Here is a 16,412-nt window from a genome sequence, read left to right as displayed (position 1 = left end):
AGTTGGACACGTTAAGTTTTTATCCATTGGGAACGATCAAGACATGGCACACTTGTTATTTGAAATACCAGTATCAACTCAATAACAATCTGTTGATGTATTTGCTAATGATCTAAACAGACACCATGTAGAGTGAGGTTGAGCATATTATACTGTATTTGCAGACATGAAAAATGATTTTAAATCATTAGGATTTTAAAGCATGCTAATTTATCTATTTTTCTTTTTCAAAATCATACAAAAATCTAATTATACTCATAAAATTGGTTTTCTGTCACAATAATAATTATCACAGGGAATAAATCTTATTTCTAAGGTTATTAAACATAAACCAACAGCGCACCAGCTCAACAAACCAGTGCATCTCATTTCATTGACTGATTTTTCTGTTTAGCCGCTTAATTCATTTGGGGTGTGGTATGATGTGGTGTCTTTTATACAATAGAAGCTTGTATGCAAAAAAGCAACATATATATTCTCACAGACAAAAATGCATTCAGTACAGAAGTGGGAAAATCACAAGGTGGACAACGTGTAATAAACTGGTGAGGGAAATGGGGAATTTAGCCATACTCTCAGGAAGGTTAGCTCAGCATGTGGCAAAGAATCATAGTTTACTCAGTCTGAAAGCAGGCTCCCATCACATACTGATGTCCTCCCTGGACTGTCTTTATTTTACTGTCAAACTGTCTCATCATGACAATTTGTAGGTCATTTGTGTGTATGGCACAGCTCTGCTCAGAAATACACTTCATGTGCTGTCCTCTTCAGACTGAGATAGAGCAACAAGGATGTGTGGTCAGAAAATATGTTTTAACAGCAGGGGATGGCAGGGAGGAATGAAAAAGGAACAAGGCAAATTACAACATGATTGATTGATGATGGTTTTCTGCTGCGACATAGGGTTCATCATCACACGCCATGGTCCTCCTTCTCCTCTTTGATCCTGAAAAGGATATTTTTTCTGTCACAGTATTGCTTCCCCAGCAGAAGATGACATAAAGTCCACTGCTAAAAATTTTAAACATTTTCATCAAGCAAGAAAATTGCTTGGGTTGAGGGTTGACCTCAGTGAAATATTGCATACAGACCAACAATAGCATTCAAGAACAATACAACAAAAACACAACCTATTCATTTCAAGGAGACCATTGTTTTTAGCAGGAAATCAAAGTCATCAAGCCATCATCAAAAAACTTTTGCAGCATGGTTATCCAGCCAAATACATGCAATGTCATGCATTCCAGGTATATTACTTTGGAACATTAATGGTGTAATTGTCCAGGCATAAGATAAAATAATTGTTGTAAAATTATTTTTCATAGTGTTATACTGTAAACTGCTATGTCTCTAGGTTTCTAATAATGCATCATACTTAGATATCTACTACTCACTTAGCCCTTCATCATACTCAGATATCTACTACTCACTTATCCCTTCATCATACTCAGATATCTACTACTCACCTAGCCCCTCATCATACTCAGATATCTACTACTCACTTAGACCCTCATCATACTCAGATATCTACTACTCACTTGGCCCTTCTGGAACACATTATCTTCTCACTGGTACATGCATGTTTTGAATGCAGTGCTTTTCCTGTGTAAATGCCAAGTATTGAGAAAGCTTTAAATGTCAACTACTTGAAAATGCACCCCTCCATTCTAGACTGTTGGTTTGTTATATTTGTAAGTGTTACAAATTGTGATATTTCATTGTCTGGTGGAAAACATACCAAATTAGGCTTGGGAAAAGTGTATCTGTATGTGTCTGAAGCATGGAATATACCTCCACTTTCCCCATACTTGGTACATCTTCTTTATTCATTATTTTTAGTCTCCACCTCCAAATGATGATCTGGTAGAAGAGCAGTGATATTAAGAAAATAAAGCAGAGGAAAAGGAGGAGGGGAAAGCTTTGCAATCCACTCTTAGTCTGCATGCACAGAAGTATTGACACTGTCCAGTAAGTAGTGAGTAGGCTTTCATTTAGAGCATAATTAAAAGCAGAAAATGTAAACTGTTTTGCAGGCAGTGATGGGTTAGGGTTAGGGTTAGGGTTAGATGGGGAGATGGTTGATTTTATGCAGAGAATTTCTCTGTTGTCATACTGACCGTGTGTGGCTGTGCTGGATTTCTCCAACTTTACTAGTCAATGTTCTCAGGGGTGTTGAATCAGCACTGCTCCCAGGTACAATAATGACATTTTGCATTTGGAGGAAATAGCAGCAAGAGGTCTCATGATGGAACAAAAATCAATTAGGTCAAATGCACCAGACTGGAGTCCTATTCCAGCCTCAACAATCCAAGCAATTTGCACATATGGTGATGAAACTCTGTAATGCTGCACAAAGCAAATAACTTCTAATAGAAGCTCAGAGACACTTAGGGCCTGATTTACTAAGATCTGTTTGCGTGCGTTTTGCGGGTGATCTACTAAGAAAAACTGAGTAAATGAAAACAGGTGCAACAGGGTGGAGACAGCAGTATTTAAATGAGGGTTTTGCGTGTCTGAATGGAGGGTTGGGACGAGCAGAAAGCTGCAAGCGCAAAATGAAATATGATCAGGTTCTAGTAGAAGAGGTTAACAATTATATTGAGTTATAATAAAAACAAACAACATATGGTAGAGTATGTGTGCTGTTAGTAAAAGCAAAAATATTCCACTCCAAAAATATTAACACGGGTGGAAAAAATCCGTCCTGTGTGTAGCCTGTCATTGTGCCTCCATCCTCTCCTCTCCACAGTAACAGAAGTCATCTGTGTGCAGTGTATCTGCCCTTCAAAAGGTATTATTTATAAACGCAGTTAGCATCAGAAAAATTACCTTCAGGTTTGGTAAATCTCAATGTGTGTACTAAATAACATATTTGCATTTTCTCCTCCCTGTATTTTGCACACTGGGGTTGAAACGCCCCATATTACAAACGTACTAAACGGACAGCGTGTACTATCTTGCACAGTTGCAAGACACAAACCTCAGTGCGCTGTGTTAGTAGATCAGCTTGCATATTTTTTGCGGGTGATGTCAAGTTTTTACACACACAAACCTTTAGTAAATCAGGCCCTGTGTGTTTTAAAAAAGACACAAAAAAATGATTCCCTGGAAAGATGGTAGAAAAAGGGATATTTCAGTAGAGATAAAGAGATCTGTCAGGATTTGACTCATGTAACCACAGTCTCTACATTCTGAGACAGATGTCAAAGTTTCTTTCATTTGTGTCACCCTCCCTCTTCCTTCTCTCTTATACACACAAACACTTACTGCAAAGAGTTGATTCACAAACAGCTCTCTCCAGCAGAATATTGAGTGTTCAGGACCTGTCACATTGAACTGTGGAGTTGAGGGCAAGCCACTGTGTTGTTCCCATTCAACATTACTCTCGGGTATTTATCTGAGTTGTCAAATCCTTTAATCAGCTACTAACAGTGAAGGTATTACTTCTGTGTTAATGAACACACACACACACACATCTTGTTTATGTGCACGTTAGACAATTCACCTGTCACATTCACACACTGCCAATATTTGTGTGTTTTACTCTTGTGATTCATGTCATAATAACATGACATTAACAAGATTATCTATTATATGAAGGACACATTTTTGGCATTATTACATAGCACAGTACAGAGCACAGGACATGAATTGAGGGAAAAGATAGAGGAGAAAACATGCAACAGACGTCCCTGCAGACTCAAACAAGGGACATTTTCTGTTGCATAATCAGAGTATTGAACGCTTAGGCCACCCTATTCTCTTTTCTTTTAGGAATCTATCAATTATATGAAACAATTATATCAGATCCTGTGTCAAATCTAATCATCAATTTCTTCCTGTTTTTCTGTTATATTTTCATTACAAGGAGCATTTTCTGGGCTATTACAATCACAAGAGGACCTCTTTTACTGTAAATGGTGGTGATCAGAGTTATATAACAACACAAAAGATAACATTCTTTCATGGGAGCATGGTGGGATAAAGTCCTTGGTGAAATTTATTCGAAACAGATGTGTTTTTTTTTTTATTTTAATATATTCTGTGAAAATCCTTGAAAAACAGAAATATGAAAGTTTTAATTATGTAATTAAGTGTGTCTGTTCATATATACAGTATGTATTATATTGTACTACTCAACATAATCACATTGCTTATAACCACTTATACGAAATAAACTCACAGACAAAGACATCACACATGCAAATGAAACCCTGCAGAGTACACATCCTGTGTAGTTCCATTAAGGCAGTTACAGACTGCCTAAAGCAACACAGCACAGAGAGGCACAAAATATTCTAGGAGTATTCATAGAGGAAATCATGCTCCTCCAGTTGGATTCATCACTTTAAAATAACCTGAAGAAAATGAAGACAAAAGAAATTTCGGTGTGTCTACAGTAGGAGCACTGATCACCGTGACTGCCTCTGGAATGTGTTCTCAAATCATCTGGGAAATTACAGCTACACTCAGATCAGCTGTCTTATTAAGAACAACACAAACAATGCTGTTCATAAAATGCCTGTGCAAATGCCAACTCGGACATTGGAGGAAATGAGTTCAAAGGCTCTGTTATATTTAGCCCCTTTTTAAGCTCCAAATACAGCATGTTAACGGTTGTGTGTATTTACTTACATGTGTAAACAGCTCAAATGTGTTACAATGGAGTGTGGATTAGCACCGCATGTTGCTGGACCAATATTTGAAACATGATGCAACTTAGTGTAAAATACTGAAGGCCATTTCAATGATTGCAACTTTGTTACACTTATGTTTTGTTGTCTCTTAATATGAGAAAGCAGAAGGGGGTATTTTGGCTACTGTTTCATGACACTGTGCCTTCTTATAGAGTGAGAGAATAAAGAGATGACAGCAGTAGTGGAAGGATAAGGCTGATGCAGGGGGAAAGAGACACGAAGAAAAAAGGGAAGGGAAAAGGAAGAGAGCAGCATCAGGTGTACTTGGGTTCTCCCCTTCCACCTCTTTAATCTGTCATCCTGCTGTTGGCAGAGAGCTCAGGTGCTTTGTTGTCATAAGGGGCATTTGTGGTCAGATAGCTGTTTACTGCCAAGACCTCTGATTCGTCCAGGGCGAAGTCCATGACCCCCTGGGTATTTTTAGTCAGGTGTGTGGATTGCATTGACAGAGGCCACTCCTTGGGTCTTAAACCACTTGAGAGGAATGTCATTTCTAGTCAGGTCAGAATCCTCTATGAGGTTTTTGCTTTCTGTGTTGCACAACTCACAACTTTTCTGACACATCAGTAATGAACAAACCAGAGCTGTTTGGGAAAATAAGGCATCAATGTTAAAGGACTTTTGCCTTTGGTGAAACAGCAAAAAATGATAAGAGTACATGGATGCCTGCAGAGTTTATGGCACCACCAACAGTATAGTGCTAAGTCATAAAACACTTTCTTGTTCAATAGCTCCAAGTCATATTGAACCCCTGCTGTACCACCAGTTAGCAGATACTTCACACCTCTCAGAAGAATAAAGTTATCACTTAGTAAGGAGTTTAGGAGGTCTCCGTTTTGCACAAATCTCTAAAGATAGAAACTCCAGTCCTCACTGTGATAAAATGTAATAAGTGGCATTTGGGTACTCCCCTTCCACCTCCTTAATCACAGCATACTGTGTCATCCTAGGCACACAATTTGCCCATCACCCATAAAACCAAGCTGAAACACACTCAAACATTCTCTGTTGTAGCAATTATTATTCCAAGATACAGTTTTTACTCTCATTTCATGTGAAGCTGGGGGCTGATTTATCCCAAACAGTCAGATAGTGGAGAGTTATGGGAGGGGAAAGAGAGAGAAAGCAGATAGTGGCAATGATAAATAGAGTAGCAAAGATAGAGGGAGTAAAAGATAACACAGAGAGAAGAAATGGAGGACGTCTAGGGAATAGGAGAGCGAGTAGCAGGAGAAGGGTGCCTTCTTCAGGGCTGAGCTGTTTAATTAACATTGCCAAACTCACCACCTCCAATCGCAAAAGAGACTTCTGTTTCTCTTTCTCTCTCTCTCTCTCTCTCTCTCTCTCTCTCTCTCTACCCCCCACCCGTTTTCTTCTTCAGTTAACTTGCATTCAGTAAAGTTCCATTGTTTGTCTTTTCATTTAAAAAGCAGATTACAACCTGATTCCCACAGCAGCCATGCCATTGTCACAATAACAATAAAAATGGTTTAATATGTAAATTTGCCACTAAATCAATACAATTATGAGAGGACATACAATCCACTGTGTCAGTGTCCCTCCTGACTGCAGTCTTGTTGCCTCTGTATATTTTGTTGTTTCACTTTCAGAAGGACTTTTCAAAATAGAAAGCATTACTCTTTCCTCCTCCTCCTCCTCCTCCTCCTCCTCCTCCTCCACCTCCTCCTCTTCTTCTCACTTTCACAGTTTCTCCTCTTCTCTCCACTTTGGTCTCATTTGTCTTTCACCTCTCCTTCAATCTCTTTCTTGCTCCATCCTGTTGACACCCCCCTTTGTCAGTGGCTCTCCTCTGTCCATCTCATGTTGGGAGGGAGGAGGGAGGTGAGAATGAGAACCTGGCAGATTCTCTCAACAGACTCAGGAGATGTGGGTGAAATCACACTACTTGCCATGCACGGCATATTACTTTCTGTTTTTGAAATGACTCACTAAAATACTGTTACTGTTAAAATGCTTAGGACTCAGTTGTTTTAAAGGGGACATAACATTCTTTTTGTGATTTGCCATGTATATATATACTGTTGTCATGTTGGATGTGTATGTTAAACATGGTCAAAGTCCAAAAGCTTGAGGTGAATGCTCCCTGGAAGTCAAAAACAAGGGCCTCAGGGTCCTTTGAATGGTCAGTTTGCAAATGTATCCCTACTTTCCCATCAAACTGACATCAGATTGTTGTGCATGCCTGCAAATGGCAGGGCTCCAGAATAAAAAACAGAGAAATGGAAATGTGCATAATATTCCCTTTATATTTATAGATGCAGAATGATTATATAAACTTCTCTATAATAAATGGGTTTAAACAGGTTTACTCTTCACTTAAGCTGTAATATGACAGCTATGTACTCATTTGTGGGAATTCTTACTTAATCCTCCCACTGCTGTTGAGTTAACTAAATTCCTAAAATGTATTATTTACTGAGTAGTATTAGGCTCAATAATTCTATACCACGCTGTTCACTTTGGGTTAAAACAAAACTGATGGGTATTTTGCTAAACCTCCCCATAGAATAAAGGTGACTAAGAGGATAAAGGGAGGGGTGACAGAGGCAAAGAGACAGGAGATGAATTGGCAAGGGCAGGCAGTATGCACAAAATGTTACATCGAGTTGCTTGTGTGCTGAGAAAAACACCATTTCCAAGTGATTTTGCAGCAGGTTGGTCAAACATTATTCATGCCCAAAGTTTTATCTTTCAATCTTCAAATCTTTCTTTTTTCTTTTTTTTAGGAAAAGGTGTATTTACTGACAAAAAATCCAGTCATTCAGTCAGTCAACCACCTTTTTCTGTCATTTTCAATATGGTACAATATTTGTCAGTGATACAAAAAAGAAATGCTTTCACATAACACTTCACTGTGTCTCGAACAGAGTTCTTTATGTGTGCATTTGTGTATCTAAATAATCTGTCAGCTTGCTTGTTACATCTAAATTCAACTATTCACGCTTGTTTTCCTGCATGTGCTTTGTTTTGTGTGTGTGTGTGTGTGTGTGTGTGTGTGTGTATGTATGTGTCTGTCTGTGTGTGTGTGTTTTGTGATGCTGGAAGGTGGCAGTGATTAATTGCACAGCAGGGATCGAACAAGCATTGTTTAATTAAATCCACTGATAATGTCAAAGTTTATGTTTCCTTGGAGACAAGACGTTGGGGCCTTCTGTATCCCCTTCAGCTATTACCCACTATTAATCACAGTATGTGCATGTGTGTGTGTAACTGTATTTGTGATAACAGATGTAGTTCTTTTTACAGCTCCTTGGGGTAAATAAGAATCAAAGGGCAATTCTAGTATAATAGAAGTTTTCTGAAAATCTCTCCAGAATCACAGTGTAAAGTGGCACATTGGATGTTTCCCCTTGCATAACACTTTCTCATTCTGACACCCAGAGCTGTTTCATAACTCCACTCCATTTCAGTCCTGCCTCCTAGCTTCATAGAAAACACTTTTGATACTTTCACAGTAGAAGTGCTGGAAAAGGTGCAACATCACAGACTAAAAGAGTTGGGGTTTTTAGGCATTCTGACTGAATTTCTGTTTTTGTTTTTAGTTTTTAAATGCAGATTACAAACCTAACATTTACCCGAACCTAAGCTCTAAAAATGAAAAAAAAAAGAAATACTGACTTTGTCCTTCTTTTGTCAACTACTATATTTAAACTCAAATTACTCTCCTCATTCTTTGCACCTGCTCATTAGTGAAAACAAAGCTTATAGACTTGTTCTAAGTAACAGCAGAGTTTTCTTAATCAGAAACAGTTTTTTAATTACATCCACTTACTCCTATAGCATGTCTTGGAAACTGTTGTTCCAAGTGATTATACTGTATATCTATTGGATTGTCTTTGGTATTTAGGTATTTCCTGAAGAAAACTGTTAAGGCCATGCATTATCATAATGGCTGCCAGCAGCTACCATATTGCATGCTAACAGTGAGAGCTTAGTTTGTGCTACAGCCTTAGCTTTTATCAGCCTTTATTAAGAGTTTTCCTTTCATCTGCTCTGCTCAGGGTATCACCACAGCCTGCCCTCCTCTCCTTACACATCTCCGGCTGGGCCTGATGGTCAAAGGTTACCATCATCTGGCACACTCTCCTCTGAATACCTGAACCAAGGTGGCTCCACAAAGGTTCTTCTCCTTATCTGCAACACAGCAGGATCTGGCCCTCAGGCCACCAGGTGAGCTACAGGCTGATGGATGTTCATATTGTTATTATTTAGTATTTTTTGATGGGTTGAATTTTATTGAATATTATGTATTAAGTGTTTTCTTTATCTTAAGTAGTTTTATTTAGCACACAGCAGCAAAGAGTCAGCTAACTTAACCTGGCCCAATGTGTATTTAGCCTTGCACTGTAAGTAGCAGCATTCATACAGTAATTTTATAATTAAAAAGTAAGGTGGCTTATAGTGTCCAAAGTGTCCACCATTACTGGTGCCCCTAAATAGTCTAGATGTAATTAATTAATTCCAAATATCTCCTTATTCATCCAATTTCTATCATGCATGATCTTGTTCTTCATCTCAGCAGATAATAGTGAAACTCAGCATGTCCTTTACTGCTGTGTACACAATGCTCATGCTTCTAAATCTCTGCGTGGATGGGGTTTAGATGGGACCAGATGAAAGGCCCAATAATGTCAGGATGTGTTACTTGATGTGCCACTGTAGAAATGATCTGGATTTCTCTTGGTAGCCATCTATCCTCAAAACACTTCTTAATGTATTGCAAAGCTTGTGGTGCATCAAAGTAACTATAACAGCTGATCAGTTATTTAGTTGTGGATTTTGGAATGTCCATTCAAGAAACTAAATCATCATCATTCATCAAGAATGTGGACACCTAAACAAAGGATGTAGGCACTTGGTTCACACGCCCCTACCTACATGAACACAATTGCCTTTCCCCTTATATAAAATGCCCTCTAAGTCATCCACTGTTGTGTAATCACATGGAGCATAAGCCTTGAGTTAACCTAGAGGTAGAGAACTCATTAGGAAGCACTGATGTATCTGTGATGTACAGACTCATCTCTCATCTTTATTTAGCTCCTGACTAGACATAATGTCACTTCAAGCTGTCAGTACAGGACAATGACAGTGAAACCTTGACAACAAACAGCTTGACAGATGTGGTGATGATACAATAAGTTGCAAGGACCTTCACTGGCATAGTTTTAATAGCCTTAATCATCCTATGGATAACCAAGACTAACCTTCAGTGTGCCAAAGAGTGAAGAACATAAATACATATAAATACATGTTATTAATACTTTGACACCTTGAGTTTCAATATGAATGAAAAGTGCAGCACATATTAAATGTATTATCATTATTATTATTATTAGGATTATTATTTTTAAATTATGTATTTGTTCTTTAACATGGATCACTTGCCGAGATAATTAGTCTCAAAAGAAAATACTAAGAAAAATGATCTCAGCCAAAACTAATTTAAGGAATCTAATACTACAAGACTCTCCTATTGTGATTCTTTGATTTCAAAAAAATTGAAAAACACATTTAATTCATCATGTGTAAACAAGTTTTTTTGGATAAGAGCAGCAAAGATGTGTGCAAAATGGAGTATCTTTCAATACCTCAACCCTACTGAAATACCTCTCCTCTCCTCTCCTCTCCTCTCCTCTCCTCTCCTCTCCTCTCCTCTCCTCTCCTCTCCTCTCCTCTTCTCTTCTCTCCTCTCCTCTCCTCTTTCAGGTTTGGACCTCCATTTCTCATGCGTGAGGACAGGAGCGTCTCCTGGGACCAGCTGCAGCAGAGCATTCTCAGCAAGCTCTATTATCTGATGCTGAATGGATCTCAGGCTCAGGTAATGCACCACCAATAACCAGTAACATGTGATGCACACAATTTCATGCTCTGGATGAATCAGCTCAGGGGTCCCTCGATCTTCTTGACACCAGTGTACCAGATTAAGATAGCAGTGCAGAGCAGAGTTTGATCAGTTTTCATTAATGGTGGGTTTTTTGTTTTAATAGTTTCAATTGTCTGTTTTGACTGACTGAGACAAATTTCAAGCATCTGAAGTAGTGCTTCAGGTGCTTGAATTTTGTGATGAATTTCAGTAAGGGCTCATTGCTCTGCTGACACCAAAAAATTGATTTCCTGTAAGCTGAGTGAATAATTGTTGGATTCTGTGATGAAGCTTGAGTACCTGTAGGTGGCACTTAAGTATTTGTGTATTTGGTCAGAGTGACTAATGGCTCCTTATTATTGAATACCCTCTGTAGTTCATTTTCTTGCATTTATTCCAAATTAATTACAGTTGTTGCTCTGTAAACTGAAACAATTAACTTCAGTGCATTTGTCCTAAACAGCTTCCAAATACACAAAGGACTATTTTTTCAAATGCTTAGTCTCTGCCCTTGATTGATAATATTCAAATTATGTGTCCTGTTGTTCCTTTCTTTGGATGGTTGTGCTCTTTAGATAGCTTTTGTGTCCCTGTATATTATGCTGAAGTGTCCTTCATTCAATCAGAGGAAAGTATTTAAATGAGAAACACTGTAAACTGCCTTTTATCAACAAGAAATCACTTTAATTCACCATGCAGTTTTTGCAAAGAATGCCACAGAAGACATTATGTGAACAAACACACACACACACACACACACACACACACACACACACACACACACACACACACACACACACACACACACACACACACACACACAATCCGCTCAAGCTTTTACACAGACAAGTAATTATGGTTTTATGTGCTGAGTGTAAATTTAATTATGTCACCACCCACTAACACCGCAATAACATAAATCCTCGTCTTTAACACTGTAGAAGACAAGAAGAGGAAAGAATGAAAAGAAGCATGTTGCTTTATCATTTGTGCTGCTACTGCTACATTTGAACACTTTTCTGAATTAAGAATTACACAATATAAGCTTTGATGCTGTGAAGTCTTGCATGTCAGAATTAACCTCCACTTTCTCCTCCACTCAGTATGCACCGTGAGTTTTTACAATGATCCCTAACAAGCATGCATCCACTTCAGCTTCATCTGTTTCTCTATAGACCATTCAGTTGATATGTACACCCAGGGCTCTAAACTATAGCTCCACTCCTATACACACACACACACACACACAAACACACATGCATGCACACTGTCCCCACTGCTGGTCTTTGAGTTGCTATGGGCAACGCCATGATGGCAGACAATATTTGAGGAGCCGCTTTCAGCTTTATAACAAAAGAACCAAAGAGGAGGAGAAAGGCAGATATCAGTCTGTTTTACTGATCGCTATTTCAGTTTCTTAATTACCTCCTCAACGCCTGTCAGGCCAGATACAAACTCCTCAAACCCTATTGCCCTTGTCTCCTTTTCTTCTTAATAAGAACAATCACAAGGGTCCTTTGGTTGCAGATTGTACAGATTTTGTCTTTGCCTGAAAAGGGTACCAATATCCCAAGGGTACAGCACTTTAGTTCTGGCTGACGCTTTGTTGTCTCACTTCTAAAGAGAATATCTTTGTAGTGCAGCTCCTAAAATGGTTAATTTAACATTCCATACAGTACATGCACACATAAACACATACATAAAAATAAATAAATACATACATACATAGATGCACCTGTCCATACAAAGAATTAAAAACAATAATAAAAAGACAAAGTTAAAAAAAAATACAATAAAAAAGAAAATAATAAAAGTAAAGTAAAATAAATAAAAATAACATTATACATTTGTTCATTGTACCAAGTGATGGTGGTATAGCACCTACCCTTTGCCCTCTGGACCAAGCAAGTGCCCTTTTGAAAGTTCGGGGGGGGGTTTTGTTTGTTAGTTTTTTTTAACAGTGACATGATCATCTACAAATGCTCGACGGTTAAAAGCGTGTGATAATAATGCCCCAATATGCGCCCCACCCCCCCCCCCTCCTCCTCCTCCTCCGCACATACCTCTATTCCTTCGTCAACGTGAACGCGCAGAGCGGACCCAAACGGAGGCGCGTTGCAGCAGCAGTGCACAGCTTCAGTCATGTTAACTGTTTAGGGCCTTTAAAGCTAAAGTGTTCCTCTAATTCTATTGAAATATCTTAACAGCTGTCCACATTTTATTTTAACTACACAAAGTGGTTTGGCTGTACTAAATCAGGCATGAAGCTATATTAGCTAATTATATTATTTTGTACCAACCATAAGTTATTTCTATGATACAAAACTTGCAGTAATCTTGTATTTACTTTATTATTAAAACTTAAAAAATAGGCTATTATTGGATGCATGGAAGATGAGGGAGATAAATCTCACACTGCTATAATAAGGCAGCCGGCAGTTCCACATGCCCCACAAAGTGCCCTTATTTTCCAATGTCTGTGTACACCACTGTCCACAATTGTATGGAAATACTTTTCCAGTTGTTACTGCTGTAGTGTGTTATGATTATGTTGGGGGTGGTTGTGGTGGTAGGGGGACAGCATTTTGTGGAGTTGAGTTCAGTCTTGGCTTTGGGGTAAAAGCTGTTTTTGAGCATGGAAGTTCAGGTCTTTAAGGCCCTGTAGCACCTCCTAGATGGCAGCAGAGAGACGAGACCATGATAGTAGTGTTGCATCTTTCAGAATGCTGCTGGCTCTGCGGAGGCAGCGTGATCTGAAGGTATCTTCCAGTGAGGGCATGGGGAGTCCAATTATTTTCTGGGCTGTGTTTATGTCTGGAGAACTCTCCTGTCTGCTGGTCAACAGTTAGCATACCATACTGTTATACAATATGTCACTACATACTCTTCTAAGTGTCCTTAGAAAGTAGAGCCACTGTTGAGCTTTTTTCACCAGAGCAGTGGAGTTGATTGGCCATGCTATGATGAGTTGTACTTTTTCATGTTAAGTGATAGATTGGTTTTTGAAAACCATCCTGCCAGGTTGCCTCTGTAGGCTGTCTTGTCCCCATTTGAGATCAATCCCACCACTGTTGTGTCATTTATAAGTGTAATGATTTTGTTTTATGGTTGTGTGGATGTGCAGTTGTATGTATTACGACCTGGCCTCGGGAAAATTCTGATGTAACATGAAAAAATGAGACTCCCCTCTTCCCTGAACTGGCAACAAAGGATTTGGAGCTCTTTAAAGGTTTTGTTTAAAATCGTTAAAGCTTCAGGGTGGGCTAACACCAAAATAATAAACAAAAAGGAATTAAAGTTAAGCAACCTAAGATTACCTACTCAAACAAAAGGAATAAAAAGACAAATCAGTAACCTAACTCCAAGCCTAACCGGAGAAAATAGAGTCAAACAAAAATGCTACCCACCCCTTCCAAACTGGGCTAGTATACTATTTTAGCAAATCTAGATACATTTTACTCTGAAACATGCTGCCTGGCAGGTTGGTTGGAAGTGGAGAGAGGACAGCCCGCAGGAAGCTGGCATAAAGCTTAGATGGCTGGAACCAATCAGTCCCTGGAACAACCTACACACTCACATAGTCAGAATCATTCAATTAGTCATCACCTGCAGCCCATCACACACAGGCACCACAGTAGGATGACCAGTGAGAGGGAGAGTATCCATAATACATGCAAATACACAATAGGTGGGCAAAAAAACATTCAGACGACCTCTGGCTCATAATAGTAGTCTATGTATAAAGGAAACAGAGGAGAGGACTCAGCATGCAGCCTTGTGGTGCACTGGTGCTGAGGGTCAGACTCGGGGAGCGGTGGAGACTGAGTTTGACTGTCTGTGGGCGGTTGGATAGGAAGTGCACAGGGAGTTCCTAATGCGTAGGTCAAGCAGTTTTCGTGACCATATGTAATTCTCACAAATGTCCCCTTCTGTCCAAGGTGAGTCTGATGCTGGTCCAATCTCTGTAAAGCCAATCTTTCAAAGGACTGGCTAAGATGGGTATGAATGCCACTAGTGTTCTGTTTGGGCATTGGTATGATTATGGCTGGTTTCAGACAGGCAAGTACAATAGCCTGGGATAGGGACAGGTTGAAGATGTCAGTAAACACATCTGCAAGGGTGCAGTCTCTGAGCACTCTTCCTGGAATCTCATCAGGCCCCACAGCAATCTTAACATACACAGTGCTGAGAATTACCTCCTGTGTCAGTATGGTACTGTAAGTATGTGAATGGTGGTAGCTGCTGGGGGTGTAGCTATATTGTCTAACCCTTTTGTCTCAAAGCAGGCAGAGAAGCAGTTAAGTGGCAGCAAGGCATTGTTGCCTGTAGGTGGATGCTAGATGCCTGTTGGTTAAGTGGTCCACAATCTTGTTCTTGTATGTGGCCACATTTGATGCCTTTCTTTAGGTTGTGTCTGGCAGCGCTGTACTCAGTCACCAGATCTGAAGGCTGCGCTATGGTCCTTCAGAAAGATCCAGACCTCCTTTGTCATCCATGTTTTACATTTTGGGAAAGCACAGTTTGTTGATGTTGACATTTTCAACACAGTTCTTGATGTAGAAGAGAACTGCTGAGTTGTATTCCTCTGCATCTTGATCAGAGAGCAGGTCCCAGTTGGTACTGTATAGAGCACTAAGTTTACCCTTCACCATTTTATTTGATTGTCCAAATGTTGAGTGTGTAAATGTAAACACGACATAGTGCCCTCAAAGTAGCGTCCATGGAAGGCACACTTTCCTCTAAAAATCCCACAATGCAATGCTCCACATTTTAAAGATGTGAAAACTACCATCACAAAACACTATAGCTAATACTGATGACACAAAATGACAACAATTAGTGTCTGAAATTTTCATTTGCTGCTCACTATTGAGTAAACTATTCAGTGTGTATTTATATAGGGAGTAGTGAATGAGCAAAAAAGGAGTGATATCAGACACAGACTATGACTTGTGAGCTTGATGTCATAATTATGTAATATAGATATAAACATTATGTGTTGGAAAGGCTGTTTACTCCTTCACTCCTTTGACAGGGTGCAGGTGTGTAAGTACTGCGATGCCATTTATTCGCTGCTTTTTCATTATGAAGTCATTTGGCGCCACCTAGAGGTTTGATCAGCAAGATACAATGTGAGGTTCAAGGTATTACAAAAAAGGAAAACATGACTGTGGTACAAACTTGCATGTCAAAATCCAGGTCTATTTTCCCAGCTCTGGTGTAAATTAATTAATTAATTTAAAAAAAAAACAGGAAGGAAATGTTGGTAGAATATGTTATGTTTTTAATATGGTGGAGAGCCTCCACCTTCATGTTTTTTGTTCCCAAGACACATTTACTCATTGGCTAACCCCAAAATATGTTACTGTTGTCTGAACAGAAGTACCTCTTGTCTTTCCAATAATCATGAATCATCATTAATGAATGAATCAAAATAAATGCATTAGCTTATCAATGGATCTAAACAAATTAATTTATCAGAGTATTTTACTGTTAAGGGTCATGAAGAATATAATATGGATGTTGTGGCAAATAGCTTTTATAAATTCTGCATGCAAAAATCCCTGATAGTGAGACATCTGAAATAAATCTAGATAAGTTAATAAATAAAAATCCTTACTCCTTGTTCCTCCAAGCAGTAGATGAAAGGGAAATTACATACATTGTCATGAACTGCAAGAACAAAGTCCTTGGATTCTTGACCAGGAACTACATTTATATATTGATAACAGTAAATAGATGTATATATTGACATTACATACTGTATAATATGTATTGGTAAGAAATTGTATGATGGTATGAATTAGTAATTAAATTAGGAGCATTAA

General features: G+C 38.9%; 1 protein-coding gene across 1 annotated transcript in view; it reads left to right on the top strand.

The window, feature by feature from the left end:
• usp43a (ubiquitin specific peptidase 43a) overlaps positions 1 to 16,412 on the top strand; it is a 96,156-nt gene that overhangs the window by 61,631 nt on the left and 18,113 nt on the right. Inside the window, exons 7-8 of the mRNA XM_053331886.1 lie at positions 8,720 to 8,888; positions 10,428 to 10,539. Of these exons, the coding sequence (XP_053187861.1) occupies positions 8,720 to 8,888; positions 10,428 to 10,539 (281 nt within the window). The remainder of the gene's footprint in view (positions 1 to 8,719; positions 8,889 to 10,427; positions 10,540 to 16,412) is intronic.

Source organism: Scomber japonicus, chromosome 2 (assembly GCF_027409825.1).
Source record: "Scomber japonicus isolate fScoJap1 chromosome 2, fScoJap1.pri, whole genome shotgun sequence".
NCBI lineage: Eukaryota > Metazoa > Chordata > Actinopteri > Scombriformes > Scombridae > Scomber > Scomber japonicus.
This window is presented reverse-complemented; position numbering and strand designations above follow the sequence as displayed.